This window comes from Gobius niger, assembly GCF_951799975.1.
Source record: "Gobius niger genome assembly, chromosome: 11".
Classification (NCBI taxonomy): domain Eukaryota; kingdom Metazoa; phylum Chordata; class Actinopteri; order Gobiiformes; family Gobiidae; genus Gobius; species Gobius niger.
The window spans coordinates 11,460,812-11,484,614 of NC_136862.1; the positions used below are offsets into that span (position 1 = coordinate 11,460,812).

At 41.0% G+C, this 23,803-nt stretch overlaps 1 protein-coding gene across 1 annotated transcript; it reads left to right on the top strand.

Moving 5' to 3' along the window:
* Positions 1 to 18,334: 18,334 nt before the first annotated feature.
* b3gat1b (beta-1,3-glucuronyltransferase 1 (glucuronosyltransferase P) b) lies at positions 18,335 to 22,355 on the top strand. The gene is made up of 5 exons (XM_079566102.1): positions 18,335 to 18,566; positions 18,897 to 19,396; positions 19,563 to 19,859; positions 20,057 to 20,162; positions 21,612 to 22,355. The coding sequence occupies exons 1-4, from the start codon at positions 18,455 to 18,457 to the stop codon at positions 20,141 to 20,143; spliced, it is 996 nt and encodes a 331-aa protein (XP_079422228.1). The 5' UTR covers positions 18,335 to 18,454; the 3' UTR covers positions 20,144 to 20,162; positions 21,612 to 22,355.
* Positions 22,356 to 23,803: the final 1,448 nt, after the last annotated feature.

The following is a 23,803-nucleotide window of genomic DNA, read 5'->3' on the forward strand; positions in this document are numbered from 1 at the left end:
ATGGGGATGGTAATTTCCTTAAAGAATTGCATTTGCATGGATGCTTGTTTGTCACTAATAGTTTCAAAGCCAGCGGCTGCAAGTCGTATTTAGATCATTAGGTGAAAAGTATATCTTTTCCTCTTACTTTTTTCATTATGGTCCAAATGTGCATCTTTACTGGACATTTTTAATAATAGTTCACAACAGTGGCTCTCAAACTTTTCACACCAAGTTTCTCATACAATATTTGACTATCCAAGTACCACCAGGCCTATAATAAAGATAAAATAATGGCTAAAGCAGGTCTAAATTGGATTAAACTACGCATAAACTGGGAATAAATCCAGGACTAAACCAGAACTTTAACTCATTACTAAAGCATGTAAATGAAATGATCTCTTGTATAAATGAAAAAGCTGTGGTTGGGTCTTGGTTTTGGCTTGACAGCTGTATTTTTGAGTAGTTTTCACACATCCTTCTTGTTCTGTGAAGCACTTTGAATCTCTTAGTGTCTTCTGAAAATTAATTTGCCTTGTTGTGCTCATGCTTATCTCAGCATAGTTATTGTTAAGCCTAGTCCAGTTGTTTTCCCGGATTAGTCACAATTTTCATGCCCTTTTGTTTCCGTTTCCACACTCCAGTCGTGTCGGTGGCAAACGAAAAGTGGAAGCCCCCCCCCGTCTTTCTCGACACGTTCCAAGACAAAAACCTATTGTTCACACTTGTATACTTCTAGGGTTTTCTCATTAACGTCCAAGCTACATCAGTTCTTCATTAAAAAAAAAGCTTTACGTTGGGCGTTTTGGGGCTTGTTTCGGCCCACTTGAAAGGCCGTTCACATCAGACACATTCTCAGTCAAAGCCGAGGGAGCGCTGTCTGTGCAGATCAATACACAGAGCGAGCAGCAGCAGCAGCAGCAGCAGTGGCGACGATGAGGAGGCAGTGTGCACAAGTCCAGTGCTCTCATCTGCCTCTCAGAGCACGGCAGGGGGTTTGTCTACCATGGAGCTATACTCAAATATGAGCAATGGAGGCGTCATACCCACTTGATATAACAAAACCTTTAACCCCAAAACCCCCAAAACCCCCACCTGAACCAAGTTATTTTGTCCAGTTTGGCTTCACAACAACAAATCTAAAAGCTTCTTGAAAAAAAAGCATCAAAATAGTGACAAAATGTGGATGAAAATGCAACAAAAACGTGCAGGAAAATGAAACAATAACACAATAAACAAGCGACAAGAACACGACCAAAAAGTGAAGGAAAATCCACAAAAAAGTTTTTAAAAAGTTTAAAAAAAAAAGGTGAAAAAAATCCCCCACCAAAAAAAGCATTAAAAAACCCAACAAAAGTGTGACAAAAACATGCCGGAAAAACAACAATAACACTATTAAAAAACCCCGACATAAACACAACAAAAAAGTGACAAAAAGCAAAGGAAAAAGTGATTAAAAAGCAAAAGCAAAAAAGACAAAAAAACCTACGAAAACACGACAAAAAAGAGACGGCAAAAACACTTCTAAGTCTTAGCTTTCAAATGAGGCATTTCTCTGGCCTATGGGCTGTGAGCTCCAGTCGAGAAGCTTTTAGATTACGCATTATCTCCGGTTCGACTTTACCCAAATCTAGAAGCTTCTCGACTGGAGAGCAACAGTGTAACGACACATTTGAAACCTAAGACCTACAAACCGACTGTTTTGTCACATTGAAGTGTTTTTGACGTGTTTTCAGCTCATTTTTTGTCATGTTTTGGTTTATTTTTGTTCTTTTATCATTGCTTTCTTTGTTGCTTTTTTCTTGTTTTCTCCATTTTTTCCATCACACTCTCGTCATATTTTTTTGGCTTTTCCAGAACGTTTTTTGTGGTTTTTGTCACGTTTTTGTGGCTTTTTTTTTGTTGCTTGTTTGTTGTTTCATCTTAGATTTTTCGATTTGTTTAAAGCCAGACTGGAGAAAACGTGCTCGGTTCAGGCGGGGGGTCAGAGGTCAACTGTCATGATCTGCTGCACTTGGTCAGGTCTATACCAAGATGACAACGCCAGGGTTCATCAGTGATTCAGGGAGTATGAGACATCATTTTCACAACGCCGCCACAGAGTTCAGACTTCACCCCATTGAGAATCTTTGGGATGAGCTGGAGAAGGCTTTGCTCAGTGGTCACACTCCCCCATCATCAACACAATATTTGGGGGAAAGATTAACCCCTTGTCCCCCGTCTTAACCAAGCGCACTTTCTCCAGTTCGGCTTCACCCAAATTTAGAAGCTTCTCGACTCTCACAGCCTGCAGGCCAGTGTAACGCCTCATTTGAAAGCTAAGACCTACAAAACTCATCTTAGCTTCATCCTCGTTATGATTGTCACATTTTTGTCCTTTTTGGTTGTGTTTTCATCATGTTGTTGTTGGTTTTTTGACATGTTTTGGTCCCATTTTTGTGGCTTGATCCACAGTTACATGGATCACTGCCACAGTAACCGGATTACACACAAAAAACACGAAATCTGGCCAATACGCACCAAAAAGAAGTTTTGAAAAGGTGATAATAAACCTGACAGTAATGCGACAAGAAAGCAACGAAAATGTGACAAAAACATGATGAAAATGTGTCATAAAAAATGTGACACGTGATATCAAAAACAAGGATGAAGCTTAGATGGGGTTTGCAGGTCTTAGCTTTCAAATGAGGCGTTACTGAGCTGTCAACTCTCCACTGAAGAAGCTTTAATATTTGGGTAACAATGGAGAAAATGTGCTTGGGTTAAGGGGTTAATACAACACATTTTGGGACCCTTCTTTTCCTATTCCTGTCGTTTACATTGTTCCTTGTTTGTGCAGCACTTTGGAAACTGTCTTAGTTGTTGAAATGTGCTTAATGAATAAAGTTGGATTGATGATTTCTTTTTGGTCAGTCAGGTGAGAAGTGCAGCTCGACTGACCCTGGTATCCCCAAACCCTTACTGACCAAATTAAAACCTAATAAAAGCAAATCGACTAAAACTCAGTGTTTGCATAGGTTTTTAAAAAAAACATTAAAACCCTCAAGAATTGCATTGCAGTCTTCTCAGTCGTACCTTTTCTATTTACCAACATTAACGAATCCAAAATCGCCTGCAGGATTTTACTCCAACCTCCAGTGTCAGATCTGCATCTCACAAGGCGGTTCATTCTGGGAAACAAAAGCGCTTTGCTGATTTAAAGACAGATGGAATAGGAGGGGTTGGATTGCAATCAATAGAAGGATGCAGACGATTACATTTCAGTGTATACATAGCTGTGATTGCTTACTGTATTTGTGTGTGTGCATCGGCAAAGGGCTCTGCGGGAGGCTGGTAAACACAATCAAGGATGAATATATGTAGATTTATTCAGATATCGCTATACATTTTACATTTTCTGTCTGATTTCACAATGCAAAAAACTGTCTCAACGGACGGGATATGATCAATACTCAGAATTCAAATCGGAAATGTAAGTATTTATGAAGCAGTTTTACAAAGCGCGCGATGGAAAGGAAATCTGATGTCACTCGAAGGCAAAATCCTTGTCCATAACGTGCGAGCGAAGCTGTTTGTGGCTTTGATCACAACAGTAATTGGATTAAGCTCATTTCATGGCCGACAGACTTTTACACTTGTACGCCGCAGCGTTTTGAGTGGCACGTCCCTCTGGCCAATCACTTGATTACTGTCATAAGAGAGCCGTGCACTCAACACAATTATTACTTTGATAAGGATCACTGAAGCCATTCTGAGATAAAAACGTAGTTATGCCGAGGGCCTCAGAGGAAATACGCTCACAATTATTTACTCCGTCAACAAGAAAAAGATGCTAATTATTGTGACGGAGGCGGCGGAGAAGAGATTTACTAAATTACACTTCTCAGACAGACAACATGAGATTATCACAGGTAGCAAAATCATCTGACGTTCTCAATAACTTACACTGATTACTGATACTGCTGTTTCGGATATTATAAATGCAAGAATAAACGCATTTTGAAGGGGGTAATAAACAAAATCTACTTTTTAGAGCTTTTTACAATGTTGTTCTCTCATCAAAAACAGACCTGAGTGTTTTTCGTGTGCTTTCGAACCGCCAGCCCGTCTTCTCCAGTGGCTCCTGAGTGTCCAGGATGTGCTTTCAACTCTCCATCTCTTACGAAAATCCTTCCATTGTGGTAAAAAACACTTATCATAGTTTCAGAACAGCCACACAAGAAAATCTGTTTTTTTGTTAGTTTCTCTTTATTGAAATGGCTGGATAGCAAAGGGGAGCAAAGGGAGGAGCTTATGGGGAGATTGCTTGAAAATCAGGAAATTAAAGTACTGGATATTTTTGTTTCAGCTCTTTCAGATAAATTTTCCAACAAAGTGTAATGCACTGAAAAATCTGAGTATATTACACATACTAGCTGTAAATCACAGTATAACCCCCTTTTAAAAAGTGGGTTCATTCACTTATTTTTATATTTTTAACTACACAACCAAACAGAAAATAATACGTTTTTGAACTGTGCAAGAGTACTGTTTGATAGGCCTTTTTCTAATGTAATATAGTCTGTCATATGGTTCTGCCTGAATGGTGCAATGTTATTATTATCATCTTCTTTTGTTTATGATTGACTGGCTCCAACACAACAGCCTTTAAGCGAAACAGACAGACTGTTGGCTGATTATGTTTTATATTCAGAAAATAAGTGCTAAACTAAGTTCTGAGGTGTTAGATAGTGTGAAATGCTTGTTCACTGTTCTATAATGCTTATCCCAAAACATATTCTAACATAGCACCTTTTCTGCAGAGGCAGGAGTGTGAACTGTTCGTTTGGCAGAGTGAGATTGAGACTCATTAACACATTCACACTCAAATGTTCACACTGTTTGGATCAATTCACACACGCCAAAGGATCTCTTTAAGAGTGTTATTAAGCACCCATAATAAGACACATTTACAGCAGGATACTCCAAGTTGAGACCAAACATATGTGTCTAGTGCATTAAACCTTTTTTTGTGTGAGTGTAGAGATGATTGCTAGTGTTTGTTATAAACCGGCTATTTAAGTATGAGTAAGTTGGTGAGTAAAATAGGCCTAATTTCAGAATGATTTGGAATATTTTTAAACAAAACATTAGTAAAAGGCCCTCTGTACCAATGCAAAACCAATTGTCTATTTCAGTGGTTCTCAAACTGCGGTACTTGGGCTTCTTCAGGTGCAATCATCATCTGCACTTTTAGACTTTTAGAGGTTTTAAGTACGTAGCTTTTTTCATGCTTTAGTAATGCATTTCATTTTTTGATTTATTTTCTGGTTTACATGATTTTGTCCAATTTAGGCCTATTTAAAGAGGGGGTATTATGCTTTTTTCAGCCACATAGCACCAGTCTATAGCACACTACAATGATGACCAAACCTTCTGTTGGTCTGTAAATGCAGTAAATTAGAATAACTGCCTTGTATAAAATTGCTCTTTCAAAATGGTGGTAGCAAATGACTTGAAATAGGCCCCTGTCTCTTTAAGAACCTCTGACCCTTTCCGACACGCCCCTCCACACGCTGTCTGTGGCATCACAACAACACTCCGCTTGTCTCAACAGAAACTACGATCGGTGCATTTTAATTTTTATTGTTGGAAAGGAGCTACTGTTTATCACTTTGTGAACAATGGCCACACAGGATATTATTTGGAAACGAACCTTCCACACCGGACGCTTGGAAGGGGCTCTTGCCTGAAAAATAACTGCTGTTTGGAGGCTTCTCTTTGCATCTGCCCTATGGATCTCTAACTATACCCCCATGGACGACACCAGGATCTGCAGGAGCCCATACGACTCAAAAGACGGACATTATCTGTGCAGGTGGACAATGGTTTTTACCCCGTTAGCTTGTTATAATCGACTACAGCTCATTGTTGATGAAAAGTCTGCAATAAACCACAAATGTGTAAAGCCAGGCTCATTGTGTGATCATCGTAAAGGCTGCTTCGAGTAGTTGCTGCTTTATTGACGTTATTTGTGCATAATATGCTGCCGGTTTTCAATGAATGTGAAGGTGAAGGTTGTTAGCTTGTCGCGGCTAATAGTGCCTTAGCTCCGGGAGAAACCACTCGGCTACGACTCACTGTAGATGAAATGTGAGCAATAAACTACGAAATCAACAAACCAGGCTCCGTGTATGATCGTCATAAAGGCTGCTTCAAGCAGTTGCCTGTTTAGTGACGTTTTCAATGCATAATATGCTGCTTGTATTCAGTGAATTTTCCCGTTAGCTTGTCGCGGCTAGCTTGTTAGCTCCGGGAGAAAACCACTCGGCTATGACCCATTGTAGATGAAATGTGAGCAATAAACTTCCAAATCAACAAGCCAGGCTCCGTGTGTGATCATTGTTAAACGGTTCTTTATGTGTGTGGTGGTTTTATTGACTTTGTGTGCGCATATTTCTCGTTTTCACGTGATGACTCGAGGTTTAGCTTAGCATTAGCTTTCACCGGAGGCTCTGTGCATCATCAAGGCCCAGCGCAGAACCAGACACTGAAATAAGTGTTCTTGTCACCGGTTTGAATCCTGGGTGTTTCGGTAACAGAAACACTGATGTGTGTCTTTGTAAAAGTTTCAGAACTGTAACTCCGGTTCACAACACATGAAGCTAATCCTCCATGATGACTGTTTACATCTTAGGGCTAGACACTGCGGGGAGAGGGTTCTGCTGAGGAGCAGTGGTTGGTTACTCGGCTGGTGACGAAAGGTCGGAGGCGTATCCTGGAGGTCGAGGGCGTTTCCTGAAGGAATCAGGCGTTTTATCCCTAAAATGGCCGCCATCAGAGTTTCTACAGATTACTCGAAAATACGTGAATGTGCTAAGGCAACACTTCAGGCATGTTTTTAATGAGGGAATGACTTAATAACATGATGTAAAGCTTGAAAAAGTCCATTTTGCATAATACCCCCCCTTTAATTGTTTTATTGAGCCAGGTTTACACTTAACCCTTGTGTGCCCCATAATTCAGAGTTACACTCGTGGTCACCTGGGGTCATTTTTGACCCCATTTTGTTTCTCGAATATCTCAGTCATAAAATAACCTTTTTCAACAAGTTTGGGTTCTATCTTTAGCGTAGCTTCAGACTAATGGCCTGATACAAAAACTTTGTGTTTTTTATTTTTTTTCAGTGTGTAGGCCTTGTTTATGTAAAAAACAAAAAACAAATCCTTAACAAACAACAGTCATAAAACATCAAAAATCGAATTCTGAGGATAACTCGGACTATCTGGTCAGTTTCCAAGTGGAAATAGTCAAACTTTTGTGTTAATGCAATTTTTGAATTTTCTCATACATTTGAATGAGAACAAATAGTTACACTCGTGGTCACCTGGGGTCATTTTTGACCCCATTTTGTTTCTCTAATATTTCACTCATAAAATAACATTTTGAAATAAATGTGGGTTCTATCTTTAGTTTGACTTTATAAAAATGCACTGATAGTAAATTTACCAGTTTTTATTATTTTTTGGGTCGGTGGGACATGTTTATGTAAAAAAAGTCAAATTTTGAGCCAAAAATGGCCCTGTAGCACTGAAAATCCTGAAGTGGATATAACTCGAAGTATTTGGTGAATTGGGCACTGGGAGAGGCTCAAAGGTAGAGCAGGTTCTGTTTTTGAAAAATGATTCATTTTTGAATGAGAGCAAATAGTTACACTCGTGGTCTCTGGGGTCATTTCTGACCCCGGCAAAACCCCATTCATTTCAATGGACGTGAGCCAATCCTGCATGTTTTCTGTCTTTGACCTTTTGTACCGACTTCATTTGTGCTTCAGATATGAAACCATTATTATGTTTCCATCCCAGAGGATCTCCTTGACATGCACATTAATCAGATTTTGAATTCACATATTTTTACAATAGTTACAGGGCCTAAAGCCTGAAAACAGCAGCAGCTCTCCATTTATTTTAATGTGGAGTGTATATTTAAAAAAGTTATGGATTTGGAGTTGAAATGAAGTTGGTATGAAAGACAAAAGTCAAAAATATAGCTGGAATCACAGACATGGAGGACACTGCCCTTTGTATCAGGCCATTAGTCTGAAGCTACACTAAAGATAGAACCCAAACTTGTTGAAAAAGGTTATTTTATGACTGAGATATTAGAGAAACAAAATGGGGTCAAAAATGACCCCAGGTGACCACGAGTGTAACTCTTTCTCATAACATTGTAATCACTTAATCAAAAAATAAAAAATAAAAAATCCTGGTAAAAGTCATGGATGTTAACGCATATCTGAAAATTCAGACCATTTGATAAAACTATGACAGAGATACGCATCGACAAAGTGGCCCTGGGGTCATTATTGACCCTAGGGACGACACAAGGGTTAATTTGGCCTGGTGGAACTCGGAAGGTTGAATATTTTATGTGCAGGCTCGAGGTATGAAAAAATTGAGAACCACTGACTGGTCAATTCACAAACGCGCCAGGTGGTGATGAGCTTTGGTCTATCCTTTTAGTTATTATTGGCCCTAGAGGCGGGCGATATATCGTCTCCAAGATAATATCAAAATTGCTGTTTGGAAGATATGCAAATTTACAATATCAAATTTATCTCCAATGTCAAGAAATGTGGAGAAAAATAGAAAAATAAAATGGGGATAAATGTGGAAAATATTTTTTTTTTTTGCCCGTTTGTAGTCTGTTCAGGACAATATCCCTTTTTAGTACATTCAGATGTTTGCAGCACATTTTTGCATATTTGTGATGGTTTGCAAAATGTCTGACTTTATACAATTTACCAGTGATTTTGAACAGTTCGCCCTAATCACTATCATTAATGTATCTCTACCCTCCGTGTCTCACACTGTCAGGCCGAGATAAGATTTGATTAGCCAGTGAGTCGTTTCTTTTATTCCCCGGCTGCATACAATTTCATACCATCACAGTCTGTGCTATATCTTCGAAAATAAAACCGCAATGACAGCCAAGTAGCTTTTCCAAAGACAGTCACTGTAGAGAAAATCCACTAATTACCGCTCAAAAGCAGCCAGCTCGGTCGAAAGTTATGCTTCACAGTGTGTCTCCTGTAAACACAACTTGAGAAACTATTAATTGGAGTGGTTAATGATTTGCATGGTAATGAGTTGTTAAGCACACCTACACATTTTACTCTATATGAGACATTAAGCATAAGCGCCATCTGTGCTAAACACGTCTCATCATAGAAAAACTCTGTGTTTGATGGACAGATTGAAGAAAACAACTTATAATAGGCTAATAATACTTCATGTACTTATCCTAAGAGTTGTCAATCACTATGTCCCATTTTTGTAAACAAAGTGAGGGAGTAAGTGTAGGGCCATCAGAATACTATATCGCCTTTATTTATGTGTTTATTTGGTCAGGACAGGGTAACCAATGTATGTACCAACACCGGATTGTAACCATGGGCTAATTTCCATCCATTGTTCCACACTCGTACTTTCAAACATTCTCATTCAACCTATTGTACATGTTTTTAATGGTAGGGGAGAACAAGCAATAAATGAAAAACAAACAAAACATTTTTGGGATCAATATTCATCATACAAGTTTTTGCATTCTCATTTTTTTACCCAAAGTAAGTTGTGTTATATTGTATTTCATGTTTATTGTAGGATATTTTAAGATTTAAGTGCTTTCATACAAAGCTTTACGGTCATTAGGTTAGTTAGGTTCTGTAGCATTAAATGGACTATACGGAGTTTAAAATGTTAAAATTATCTATCTTCCTCCCTCTACATGTTCCAGTCTTAATGTGTAGAATGAGCCCAGACCTGTTCACCACAACTGCCTCTAAAATCCTGCACGGTCACTCAAAAAGTTGTTACTTCGGGTCCAAAGTGTCACGAGCTTAATATAGAACCTGCAGTTAAGTGTAAGACCTGAGGTGGCAGTAGTGAGTATAAAATGACCAACTTGCATCTAGCCCCTTCAAAAGGTCTTCAATAAGTAAGGGATAATGTATAGAACGCTGGGCTTCAGGGCGAAACAAGACCCCTCCGCTTCGCGTCGGGGTCCGGTTCGCCCTGTCGGTACTTATTTTCCCGATAATGACCAGCGTTCTATACATTATCCCGCTTATTATACGGCCATTTGCCAACTGAACACACACAACATAAACTTCGTACGCTTTTATGAAGGCCGAAAGGTTTATTTAATGACATCCGCGACAAATAGTTCCCAAAAGTTTGCGCGTTGCGCTGCAGCGTTTGGCTAGGCTAGAAGCAGCAAGGCTAGTAGCTAGCCTAGCTACTTAGTTGAAGGCGCAGTTGGAGGAATGGTGGTGAATCTTTGGGTAAATTGAAAGTCAGACTCACGCTAACTTCACGAGCAATTCCCCCAACTTCTCTCGCAGTGACGGGGACAGAGATCGTGTCCGCTACTACGTACGCGCGGAGTGATATGAAAGCACGAACTCCGTTGCCATGGGCAGCGGTCATTATTTTTTTCAGAGGTCCTTTATCAGAAAATAATGACCGGTAGAACGTTGGGAAATCCCATTCAAATCAACGGAGCGTTCTACTTACGTTGTGAAGAGCCGTATAATAAGTAAGGATTAAACAACGAGGAGCCGTGCATTCGACGGTTATAATGCACGACGCGGAGTCAAGAACACCACGACTCGCAGCGGAGTGGTGTTACTCCGCGAAGTAACACCACAAACGTGGTCCCACAAATGTAACATTTATAATAAGTATTTGTTTAATTTACTAAACTCACTAAATATGCCAGACCACCGGGACTATTTTATGTGGGATATTAGCCGGTCGCTGAAGGCTCGTCTCAGAGCGAGTCATTCTCCGCAGCTATTACGAGGATCTCAGTCAGGCGCAACCAAACAACATAAGCACACGCTGCATCGCCAGAATCACAACACAACAGGACTAACCCGGCACTTTTACGTGGAAGTAAACACCGATATGCGGCACTCGTGGGCAGGAGTTATTTCACTTTTACGCTGTTTAACCTGAAGCTAGCTAGCTAGCTCAACGAGCTCAACTGTTTATGGAAACAGCTGCGGTGGAGTCCGCTTACACCTGGGCCCCACGAACTGAAACTTTTATGATTGACTTTACTAATCCAGACAAATATGTTTAAATGCAGAGATCATTTTATGTACGCCTGAAAATCATGAATAGTGCCTTAACCGTTTTCAATAGAAATGGAAAGCTCATATTTTATTAACAGTAGCTAACCTAGCTGCTCACTCTCCTCTACTTCCCATTTATCAAACATTTTGTTTTGGCCAAAAACGTTGAAATTAAACAAAATCCATCTCATACGTTCCTGTCAGTCATTAATTACGTGTTTATCTGATTCAGCTGTGTCATGCGTTGCTATGGCGATGCCCACAGCGGAGTGATATCCCAGTGATTTAACTACCGGACTACGTGTGCGGTTATACGAAAATAATGCACGCTTGTTAGCACCCACCAGCCAATCAGAATCGAGTATTCACCCAGACCATGGTATAATATTGTTTATCACAACATGTTTCTGCCTCAATGTATCAAACTTCAAATTTGTTATCATGATAGGCCTAAGTGTAAGGTTATCCCTTTATTTGTGTTTATTTGTATGAAAAATCGGTTGGTATCAGTTGAATTGTGCTTTGTTGTGTCTTGTTGTGAAAGTCACACCACAGATTAACTGGTTAAATATAACTAGCCTCCCTGTTGTTAATTTGGCTAGTGTTGTTTTTGCTTCTAGTGAGTCTTTAAAGGGACTAGATGAGAGTTGGTCATTTTTATACTCACTACTGCTACCTCAGGTTTTACGCGTAACTGCAGGTTCTATATTAAGCTCGTGCATGACGGCACTTGCAATCCTAATTAACCTTTTTAGTGACAGTGCAGGATTTTTAGAGGCAGTTGTGATGAATAGGTCTGAGCTCATTCTATACAAGACATTGCTGGAACATGTAGGGGGAAGAAAACACTTATTTTTTACATTTTTAAACTCCGTAAACTAAGTCCCTTTAAAGGTGCTGCTTTCACAAAATATACCTGTGAAGAAGCTGGCCACGAGGGGTCAAAATGGGCAGGCAGACTCGACAAATATAGCTCTTACCGGACATTTATTTCTCAAACTTGTACTTAACCCACATGTCACACACAAAATGGCCCCCGAGTGACTGCCACAGTCAGCATTTATACCTCCCCTAATGGGAAAGGACCTCCCACAGGTTAGTACCATTAGTTCATTGACTTCTAACAAGAAGTTTATCTGGCGAGTGTTCAAATCAACAAAGATACAAATCAAAAATCATACACAAAAGGAAACACAAAGCAAAGTTTAAACCAGGTTCCCCCTGCCACATGGTTCAGCCTGAGATTTTAAAATGGCCGACACAGACCACGCCTCCCCTTTGTTCCCACCAGGTGGTACAGGTAAATGTGTATACTGAGTAAATGAATAAACAAAATGAATCTGATGGTTATGGATAGCTAATGGATATTGCAAATGAAAACAAAGCAAAATGACCAAAATAAATAATGGGACAAATCCACTTTGTCACAATCCATTTTAGCGAGGGTAGGTTTGGGGAAATGTTTTAGTCTTGAAAGTGAACAAAACCACACTGCTCCAAAGAAGTAGAATCCAAACAATTTTTATTCAACCTAAATATCTAATTTCATGTGGACGACAAATGTTATTTTTGTTTAGGGAAGTGTCATCAATCCAGCAAGCAAACATTTACCAATCCAAACCAGAAGCGTGCTGTGACTGGACACTTGCCAGCTTCATAATGCCAAAAAATTTGCCACTAATACACTCCATGCCTTGTTGCCATTGTACGTGTTTACTACTGTTGTGGTTTGGCTGAAAACTGTGTTTTGTCGTACAACAAAAGCAGGCAGTCAGAGACGGACCTGTGCCAAAACTCCCATCACATTTCACCTAATGGCTTTTATCAGTTCTTTGACAATCAAACCCGCCTCAGGAGCCAAACCCTGCTGCCTCTCACTTCTTCAGATCTTATGCACATGTCTGCCCACTGTTTGACACTGGCACGGCCTGGAGCTCCGTTCATACAGCCCTTCTTTCATATGCAAGGAAATCACAGCTACATGAACAAAAACACCCCTGTACTGTCCATCTATAGCGGCCCATGTGATCGTATCTGTTTATGCCAATAGGATGGAGAGGGAGGACTCCATTTGCCCGGCTTGTATGTGACATTTTTAGTGTGATTTATTCCATTGTCCCAAGTCCTCCGGGCCGTGCCTGCCCCTCCGCCTCAGCTCCTCGCCACGAGAAGCTTTGACAATCCCAGCCTTTGTTTTTGCAATGAGAAGCAGCATTCTTTCAGCGCGATGACCTCCTATGTCTGTGCAGGGGCTGGCACCGGGAACGCGACCCTGTTCCGCCAGGACTGGACAGCACCCATGGGACACTGAGGAGACTGGGACCAGACGGGTGTCACCCCCAAATCTAAAGGATATTCGTCAAATAATGGCTGTTATATCCCGGCTTTGGGGCTTCTTTAACAGAGGTGGGTGTGTTACTTGATATTTAAATGATGTTGCTGTTGTTTTTATTTTAGTTTTGTTAAGAAATCCCTCCAGGTGGTTTGACAGTCTGATTATACACATCATTAATTATGGCAGATGTCACCTACATTACTTTACAAGCACAGGCCTACACTTTGCGCTGATAGCCCTCTGTATTTCCAAATACTACAGCTGCATCCAGTCCCTGTCCTTAGCAACAGTGAAGCAGAGCGAGAGGCAGGGAGCAAAGGAAGTCAAGTGTGAAGGAGTTTTATCCCTAAAACCCCTGAGCACCAGTAATGTATTCAAGACCTCACTCAACCTTTTCATCTAATCCTCCAACTCTGGCAGTGAGCAACAGAGCAATAAGCAGATCGATAAGAAGGTAACTCATTCATGCTTGCATCATGCACCATTGTACTGATGCATGTTTTAAAATATCACTTCAGATTTGGAGAGGCAGAGTTGGAAATAGTTCTGTGGCATCCAGATATACAGATCCAGAGTCCACTTGTCTCAGCAGCAAGTGCATATATGTGATGTTAGTAGCAGCAGAAGGGGGCATTAGAAATTGAGAATATATGGTGGACCCTAAAATAGAACCTTGTGGCACGCCTCGGGTAATGATAATATTAGCCTTCCAACCAAACTCTATTCAATTTGCTAAGCAATTTAGTCATAATATGCTGCACTGAAGTCTAAAAGAACAAAACTTCACTGATTATACTCTGATAGGAGGTGAAGCACGAGCCCAGAAATGTAATCCCCCTAGCCCACTCCAGTCGCATTATTGTCATGGCAGGTTTTTGAATGGTAGCCTAAATGTCAAAAAGTTCTGGCAGATCTGTGTGAGGCTGGTTTGATGTAGGGATGGCTGACAAAAAAACATAGCATAAGGAAAAGAAATAATGTGTCATAATAAATTATTTTGAACTTGGCTTTATTACACATAGCAAATTTCTCTAATATACATGAAGCACAGCGTAAAAAGTCTGTACTCCCATGAGGAGTCCATGCTGCAGGGAGCTGTCAGCTATTGTCTTTGAATCTGTATGCACTGCTTTAGTCTCCAGCTCGAGGTGACATTGCTGAGAGTTTCAAAGTGTGCGGTGGTTCTTTTGATGCTTTGACAGTCAATCCATAGCCTCTACAAAATGAATTTGCTGACAAAACACCTGATAAAACCTCATGTCAGCTGCTGCTAATTATCTTGTCAAAGCCGAGTGTGACAGGCCTGAAAAAATGCACGGTAAGACCATTTCCTTTCTGAAGTAAGCACATTTGGAAGCCGCCTTGTCCAAATTCTTATTTTACTGAATAACTGAGAGATCTTATCAGTTTAATGAATCAATGCAACTGGACATTTCTTGGTGTAATAGCTGACATTTTGGGAAAGAAACTAATCCCTTCTTGAATCATCACTCACTTTGCAACAAGGTGGAAATCACATCACAAACTTTACCGTCTATATCAAGAAATGTCCAGCTGTATTGATTTATCGAATTATTTCTACCTGAATGTTTGAGAATTCTTGTTTGAGAGCTCTGAGATGACTTGGATGCAGTTTTATGTCCTCACATGCACCATGCACTATTAGACACAAGTCTTATTCCTGTCTGATTTCCATTTGTGGTGCTTTGAGGCAATAACATTTTATGATCAGCAAGCTCTGGTAAGCATCATTAGTGCCCACAATAATGGCCTTATACTGAATCCGACAGAATGATCAGTGGAATTGTAAACCATAAACAACGTAGCGAAGAATTACCGTTTTGTAGTATTTAAAAAGAGTTTCTTGTATTGTTCCATAAAGGTATGGAGTGTGTTTCAAATTAGTAAACACCAATTATTTACAAGAAGCACAACATCATCCAACCCAGTGCCTTTGCTGAATAAATATATTCTAACAGGATCTGCTGCAGTACATTTCTCTGTCAGCTCCACTTATGTTTGATGCGCCTCTGTACCATGTGAGCACTTCAGTTCTGGAGGCTTCACTTTGATGGACAGGGATAATTGTGCTTGGATACTCCTGTCAGAAAGGCAGCCGGTGTCTGTTTTCAACGTTAATTAGTCTCCTTTCTTCCCCTGTCTATTTTCCCAACTCTTATTTTGGTTTATTACGAGACATGTTCAGCAATGGCCGTGTTTTGGGAAAGTGAACGAACCAAGAGCCTTTCAAAACATACCACTGTTATGTTTCAGGCATGAATTAAAGCGTAAAACAAAGTGTGATTCAGATTGTATTTAAGGTGAGATGGTGATGATGATTGTGGCTGGTTGAGACTATGGGTGGGGGCTCCATCTCAAGCGTGTACCCAGCTCTTCAGGACCCCCCTCTGAGCAGAAGAATCGTTGAAAGATAAAATGGGCATGTAGGGAGGGAGGGTGGGGTTGACAGATTCAGACAAACACTGTTGAATGGGCTTGGCATCCGAGTAATTCGAGGCGTGGTTAAGCGAAGGCAGAGTGGTTGGCTTGATTGAGGCATGGCCCTTCTCCTGCACCTGGTCAATAAAATATTAACTAAATTTCCGAGAAGGGTCTGAACGCAGCTGATGGAATCAGTGGAGCTCCAGTTCTCCACGGGAAATGACATCACCTCCACAGCACTAGCTTAAAGGCATCCAAATTTACCCTAACCCCAACCCTAACCTTCAGGATAGTGGAGTTTACTAAAGGCGTTTTATTGAGATTCATTTAAATAAATGTTTAGGTGATGTCATTTCCTGTGGAGAAGTGGAGCTCCACTGATCACGTGACTCGGCTGCATTCTGACCCTCCTAAAGCTTCCTGTAGACTATGTATGACTGACCTTGTTGACATTAAAGTGCGTCTTGGATCAGTATGTTGAATGCAAAACAAACTCTATAGATAATACACTTTGGTGAGCACAAAGTAAAATAAATAAATAAATTGTACTAAATAGTTGTGCACAACAAAGTGTCTGCACCTACACTAGTAGCTTATTTGTAAATTGCACTGTAGATTTTTTAAAAACCTCCTCACAAGCAATCACCTCATTGTCAATTCCAGCAGTGCACTCTTAGACATGACCCTATTAGCCCCGAGTGTTGATTGGCCCTTCCCACCTTTGATCTCAGTCCAGCTCTGATCCTTTTAATCAAGTACTAATTATGTTTCAGTACTGAGAGTTGCACAGTCTTGGTGTGGTTAGAACTCACTGACCAAATGAACTGTCACTCTTCTACGGATTGTGTGTGCTTAAATCAAGAGTAGGAGTCATTGTGTTCGACATTGTGTTCTTTTTGTATCCCACAGGATTCTACATCCACACCGTTTCCTCACTGATATTACCTCTTTGTGGAATCAGCTGGATTTATGACAATGTGCCAAAAACAAGGGTAAGATCTACACCTGGGAAAGGTGTTCTAAAAAGTGCTATATATTCCACAGCTAGTCTCGAACAACCTATGCAGTAAGGACTACAAAAGGAATACGAAGTGCCTTGATCCTTTATTTAAGTATATGCTGGCCCACAGATCTCGATGAGCACCTGTTTCCCTTACTTCAAGAGGTGATCTAGCGAGTGCTCACTACTTATTTTTCTCCAATCTAATCCATCCATCCATCCATCCATCCATCCATCCATTTTCTTCCACTTGTCCGTTCTGGGTCATGGGGGCAGCTGTTGGAGCTGCCCAAATCACATTGCACTAGCCCCTTATGGCTCCTTCTGCAGGTGGTGGGTCCACGGAAGGACGGCCTCATGGTTCTAACCGGGCCTGTTGGTCTCTCATAAGGGGCTTCTGAACCGCTCTTTGTCTGACCCGTCACCTAGGACCTGTTTGCCATGGGAGACCCTACAAGGGGCACAAAGCCCCCGACAAAAGAGCTCCCAGGTTCATTCGAGTGCTCAAACCCCTCCACCACGTTAAGGTGGCGGTTCCAGGAGGGGTCTCCAATCTAATTTGGGTTTAAATTAGGATTAATCACAATTTAATTGCAGGCCTAATATTTGTGGACAGACAACCCCTCGCAGTCATATAACGGGTAAATGTAGTATCTTTCAGCACTTCTTTGATTTTACAGTTAAGCCTCAGAAAAATGCACCAATTAGACCTACATTCACTTTATGGCAACCATAAAGGTTTTTATTCTTCCATCTTTATGAATGCTGATAGTTTGACTGTTAAACCTTGTACAATTCGCTCCTTAATCCCCCTGTATTTCAGAAAGCTCTTTCAAATAAGACAAAAGGAAAGCTGGGAGCACTTTGTGACCTATTTTTGTTGTGCAGTGGTTATGTCAAGCTTGAGCTCCTTCTTCACTAAATGCTTCTTCTTCAGTGCAGACCTTTCAGCTCTGGTCAGCTGACGTGCACACACTAGTGACAAACACCTTCTTTAGATACACTCTTCATTGTAACATGGTGAGAATCCATTAGTCAGGCCTCACTTTATGACCTTACAACACTGCACTGAATAACTCCAAAAGCAGCAAAAGGCTTTTAAACATCGCATCAATCATGCAAACCTGTTCAGTACGCACAGACGGCACAGTCGATGACAGCGGCTAATACAATCATGATCAAGTTACACAATACTTTACTGAAAATATGAAAGTGTGTATTTCATATCCTCCATATCTCTTTATGGCACACTAAGAAATACACAACATGAAGCTAAGTTTGGGGTCGGTTTGGGGTTTCCACAAAGGACCTTTATAAAGTGATTTGTCACAGCTGTCCTCTTTTATCCAGACTGTACACTGTGTTTAAACACACACAAAGACTGCGAGGCTTCGCCTTTGTTATCAAACATTTAGGTATTCGCTGGAATTAAGAGTCTTTTGTTACTCAGAACAAAAAGATCCTTCTCCTTTACTTTCTTCAAAGCTCATTTTAAGGAATATTCATAAAAACAGTGTTTTTAACTTATGTCAGTGCATATGTGCTCTGCAGGTAGTGACCTGAAACGTGGCTGACTCCTGAGATGCCGAAGAGACGAGACATCGTCGCCATTGTGTTGATTGTGTTGCCGTGGACACTGCTCATCACTGTTTGGCACCAGAACGCCATCACTCCTCTGCTCACAGCTCGCAAGAGTAATCAACTCTTACTCTGCATGAATATTTATGTCAATATCTGAAGGAGCCTGTTACCAGTATAGTGCACAGCCTCAGGCGACACATCACATGTTGGGGAAAAGCAGCACATCCAAAGGGTAGAAAACAAGACTTTTAATGCGTGAAACACTGCAGCATTTGGACATGTGACTATGAGCTGAGTTTTCACTCAACTGTTTACAACTGACATAAGTCTCGTGAGGAGAAGGAACCTCTTGTACTGGCTTTAATGTAGCTCTGGCACTTTAAGTACATGATGTTTGGGTCAACAGGATGGTTGTAAAACTAATTTCTTTCATTGTTTTGCAGATGACAGACTCAGTGGTCGCTCCAGAAACACCTTCATCTATAAGGACTGCTCCTCTCAGAGGGGCATTGTGGAGGTGACACGTACTGAGTATGTGTACTCTCGCCCCCCACCCTGGTCTGATGTTCTTCCCACCCTCCACGTGGTCACTCCCACTTACAGCCGACCCGTGCAGAAGGCCGAGCTGACCCGACTGGCCAACACCCTGCTCCATGTCTCCAATCTACACTGGATCCTTGTGGAGGACGCACCAAAGAGGACTAAACTGGTCAGTCACTTTCTGCAAGAAACTGGTCTGAACTACACCCATCTGAATGTGGAGACGCCCCGGAACTACAAGGTCCGAGGGGACACCAGGGACCCCCGCATTCCCCGTGGGACAATCCAGAGAAACTTGGCCCTCCGCTGGCTTCGTGAGACCTTAAACATCAACAGCAGCCAGCCTGGAGTCGTCTACTTTGCCGATGACGACAACACATACAGCCTGGAGCTCTTTGATGAGGTGAGACATGGAGGCAGCAAATATGACGTTTATCAGCAATATGTGGCACAAAATACAACTTATGAAACAATGAAGAGCCAGAAGGAAAATCTGATTATGTGTCGTGTCTAATGTAATACAACTTAAGAAACATGAATTAATCCTGTGCCTATATCTGCGTTGTCAGATGCGCTCCACAAAAAAGGTGTCGGTGTGGCCGGTAGCCTTTGTGGGGGGTCTCCGTTATGAGTCTCCGAAAGTGAACACTCTGGGAAAAGTGTTTGGCTGGAAAACAGTGTTCGACCCTCACCGGCCTTTTGCCATCGACATGGCTGGGTTTGCCGTGAACCTGCGCCTTGTTCTGTCTAAACCTCAGGCCTATTTCAAACTGCGTGGAGTGAAAGGAGGTTATCAGGAGAGCAGTCTATTAAAGGAGCTGGTCACTCTCGGGGACCTGGAGCCTAAAGCTGCAAACTGCACTAAGGTAAGAGAGAGCGATACTTGTCCATCTACCTCACCCTCATCACAACATCGTCCTCTGAGTCTTTGTGAACTTAAACCTTCAGTGAACTCTGTATATCTGTGCTTCAGATGATAACATGTCCACATTGCAATTATATATAGCCTAAAATAGCATGTTTTGATATATTATATGTTTCCCTTGTATGTTTGTTCCTGTAGATATTAGTATGGCACACACGGACAGAGAAGCCAGTGCTGGTAAATGAGGGCAAGAAAGGATTTACCGATGTGAATGTGGAGATATGACATCTTTCATCTGACACAGGTACGAGCCGATTTACAAATGCAAATTACTGCAGTGCCTCAAAGTAATTATTTTAGGAGATGAACCACAGAGATATGGCTGCACTGACACAAAGTCTGACCTTTAGAATGCACTTAACAATGACAAAGACACACACACACACACACACACACACACACACATACAGTGTCTGGACACTCGAACATAGACGCTGCTGTTGACTTTGGTTAATAGTCTACACTGCGAAAAGTAATCAAGTCATCAGTCAGATTTTCTGGAAATAAGTGCATTTGTCCTTGATTTGAGTTGGTGAGAGTAATTAAGTATTTTTGCACTTACATTGGTCTTTGAAATATTCAAAATGGAAAAGCTAACCTGTATACTGAATACTAAAAAACATACTGTATATTTTATTCTATTTGGAATAAATGGATGAACTAACTGCATTACACCAATGAGAGCAGAGTTCCTGTGATTTCTCTGATAGGCCTCAACCAATAGTCTTTCTAATTGCAAATTGTTTGCTTTCCTCATTATCGTACAAAGGTCTTCTTTTGTTTTGCTGGCTGTAATTTTTGTTTTGTTGTGAGTATTCTGAAAAAGAATTGTAATAGAGATGCTATTAAAGATGCCCATGAAACAAGCATAAAGGAAAGAATGTTATATTTTATTATTTTAGATTTTTCATTTCATCTTTCCAAATAAAAAAAATAAAAAATAAAAAAATAAAAGTAGATTTGAAACATCTCATTATCAGTAACTTATTATACAGGTGCTCATCGTAGAATTAGAATATCATGAACAACTGCATTTACTTCTGTTTTTCAACTTAAAGGGGCTAGATGCAAGTTTGCTATTTTATACTCACTACTGCCACCTCAGGTCATACGTGTAACTGCACCTTCTATATTAAGCTCGTGCATGACGGCAATTCGGACCCGAATTAACATCTTTTTGAGTGACAGTGCAGGATTTTAGAGGCAGTTGCGGTGAACAGGTCTGAGCTCATTCTACACATTAGGACATTGTTGGAACATGTAGGGAGAGGAAAATACATAATTTTGACATTTTTAAACTCCGTATAGTCCCTTGAAAATGTGATATAGACTCATTACATGCAAAGTGACTTATATCAAGCCTTTGTTGATTCCAGCTTACAGGAGATTTTTAATTTGGTGGTTTTACAAGCTGTGAGCCATAATAATCAAAAAGATAACTAATAAAGGCTACATAATTCACTTTGCCTGTAATGAGTCTATATCACATTTTAAAGGGACTATACGGAGTTTAAAAATGTCAAAAGAGTGACAGTTTAAGTTGAACACAAGTAAATGCACTTTTTCATGATATTCCAATTATATGCCGAGCACCTGTAAGTGCAAAAACACACATCCTCAATTTTAGTCGTTTTAATTGTTTTACCAGTACAATTACATCATTTCCTTGTTTATTTTTTTACTGTGGTTACAGTGAGAGAACCTCGATGTGGGATTCTGCTTGATACGACGAGCGCCACAGAGCGATGAACAGGGGAAAAGACATGCATTTTCCAGTGCTGAGAAAAGCTGGTGCACCTGTCCATCAGCAGACGGAGCCTCACGCACCTCAGATGTGCACGATAGTTCCAGGTCTGCTCTGATGCAAAACACGGACAGGCGCCGCTAGGACATCTCCTTGGAGCCCTGAGACAACGGATATGAGGAGGTTTGACCGCAAGAGATGGCACTGCAAAGCAATAAAGCGGCTCAGTGAGAGCAGACAACAGCAGGCGAGGCCCCAGCCCGCTTCACAGTGTGGTCTTTTGCACGGGGCAGCACGCAGAGTGAAGGAGCTCCTTGTCTTAAATGAGTCAGAGCTGAGGGATCTGAGCCCTCCCCATATCTAATGTACAACACTGAGCTATTGAGGGGCCGGGACTAATGAGACCCCAACACTTTCACATGCACAGCTGTCAGGGCACTCGTAAACAGAGCCCACGTCTCATCAGATCAGAGCATTCATCTTTACAGTGGGCTAATTAAGCTCCTGCTCTGCCACTATAACATCCCCAGTTACGGCTGCGCTGCCTGTACTTGAGCTAATTATGACCACATTCAACATCCACTCCAGTATTTATAGATCAGTTGCAGATGACGCAACGCTTCCTGTGTTTCTCAACCAGAGATGCAGTCGAGATTTTTCAAGTCCAAGTCTCACTCTCAAAGCTTCGTCGTTCGAGTCCAGTTTAAGTCCAAGTCTTTTAAGTCAAAAAATTCGAGTCATTAACCTCTTACAACCTGCCTTAACCGACCACATTTTCTCCAGGTTTGGCTTTACCCAAATCTAAAAGCTTATTAACTGGAGCTTACAGCCTATAGGCCAGTGTAATGCCTCATTTGAAAGCTAGGACCTCGTGGCACGGTGGCGCACAGCAAGAAGATCCCGGGTTTGATTCCCACCTGGATGGGGCCTTTCTGTGCGGAGTCTGCATGTTCTCCCCTGCGTAGGTTTCCTCCAGGTACTCCGGTTTCCCTGACCACTAAGAACATGTACAATAGGTTTCCCTCTGGAGCCAAGACTCCCCTGAAAAGAGAGATTCTTAATCTCAGTGGCACTTTCCTGGTTAAACAAAGGTAAAATAAAATAAAATAAAATGTGTTGTTGCAATAGGATTACTATACTATCTTGCGTTGTTGCCACTTTTTTGTTGACTTTTTGTCACTTTTTTTTTGCTCTATTGTTGCTTTTATGAGGGTTTTTTTTAATCACTTTTTTGTTGAGCTTTTGTCGCTTTTTTTCTTACACTTTTAAGACTTTTTTCACATTTTTGTTGCTCTTTTGTTGAGTTTTTGTCACTTTTTTGTCGCCTTTTCATCCTCGTTTTCTTCTCTCTTTTAGATTTGGGTAAAGCCAAACTGGAGAAAATGTGCTCTGTTCAGGTGGGGGCTAAGAGGTTAAAGTCCGAGTCACTAGAACTTATGAAATCCAAATCCAAGTCACAACTGCCGCCCATTTAAGAAGAGTTTTCTACTATTTTACAAGCTGCGTTCAATCAATGGACCCACCCATGAAATGTGACAGTATTTAACACCCTTTGAGCTTAAAAAACACAATTCAAAAGCTTGTGCGTATATTCAGAGGTCGCTGGTGCCAAGGACTTGAGAGCGTCCTGTAAATCTGTCAAGTCAGAGTTCAAGTCCGAGTCCTGAAGCTGAAGTGGAAGTCACTGCCTCTCAGAGAAGTTTTATGTCGAGTCGTGAGTCTTGGAAATGACTTGGAAAGCTTTTGCATCCCTCTCAAACGGCGGTACAACTGTAATTATTCTCCCCATGGACGGCTGCCGAGCAAGTAATGATTTCATAGCCCATTGGCTCACACTAGCAGCAATTACAGATGCAAATGTTCATCCCAGAGTGTTAAAAATGTAAAAAGTGTTTCTACTGCCTTGGACTGTCAATGGAGCTGTTCAGTTTTATCTGCAGCTGTTTTGAGCATAAAAAAAAACACCCATCATAAAGCACGGTGTTCACACATAGTCACTCTATCCACAAGGTTACATTTTATTAAAAGAAACACAATGTCACAAACCAACAACACACTGCTGCTGTTGTAGAGGAAAAGGCAATTAATGAGAAATTACTTCTGAGACTAAAGTTTTTCCTTTTTGGTTCTCTGTGCAGCGC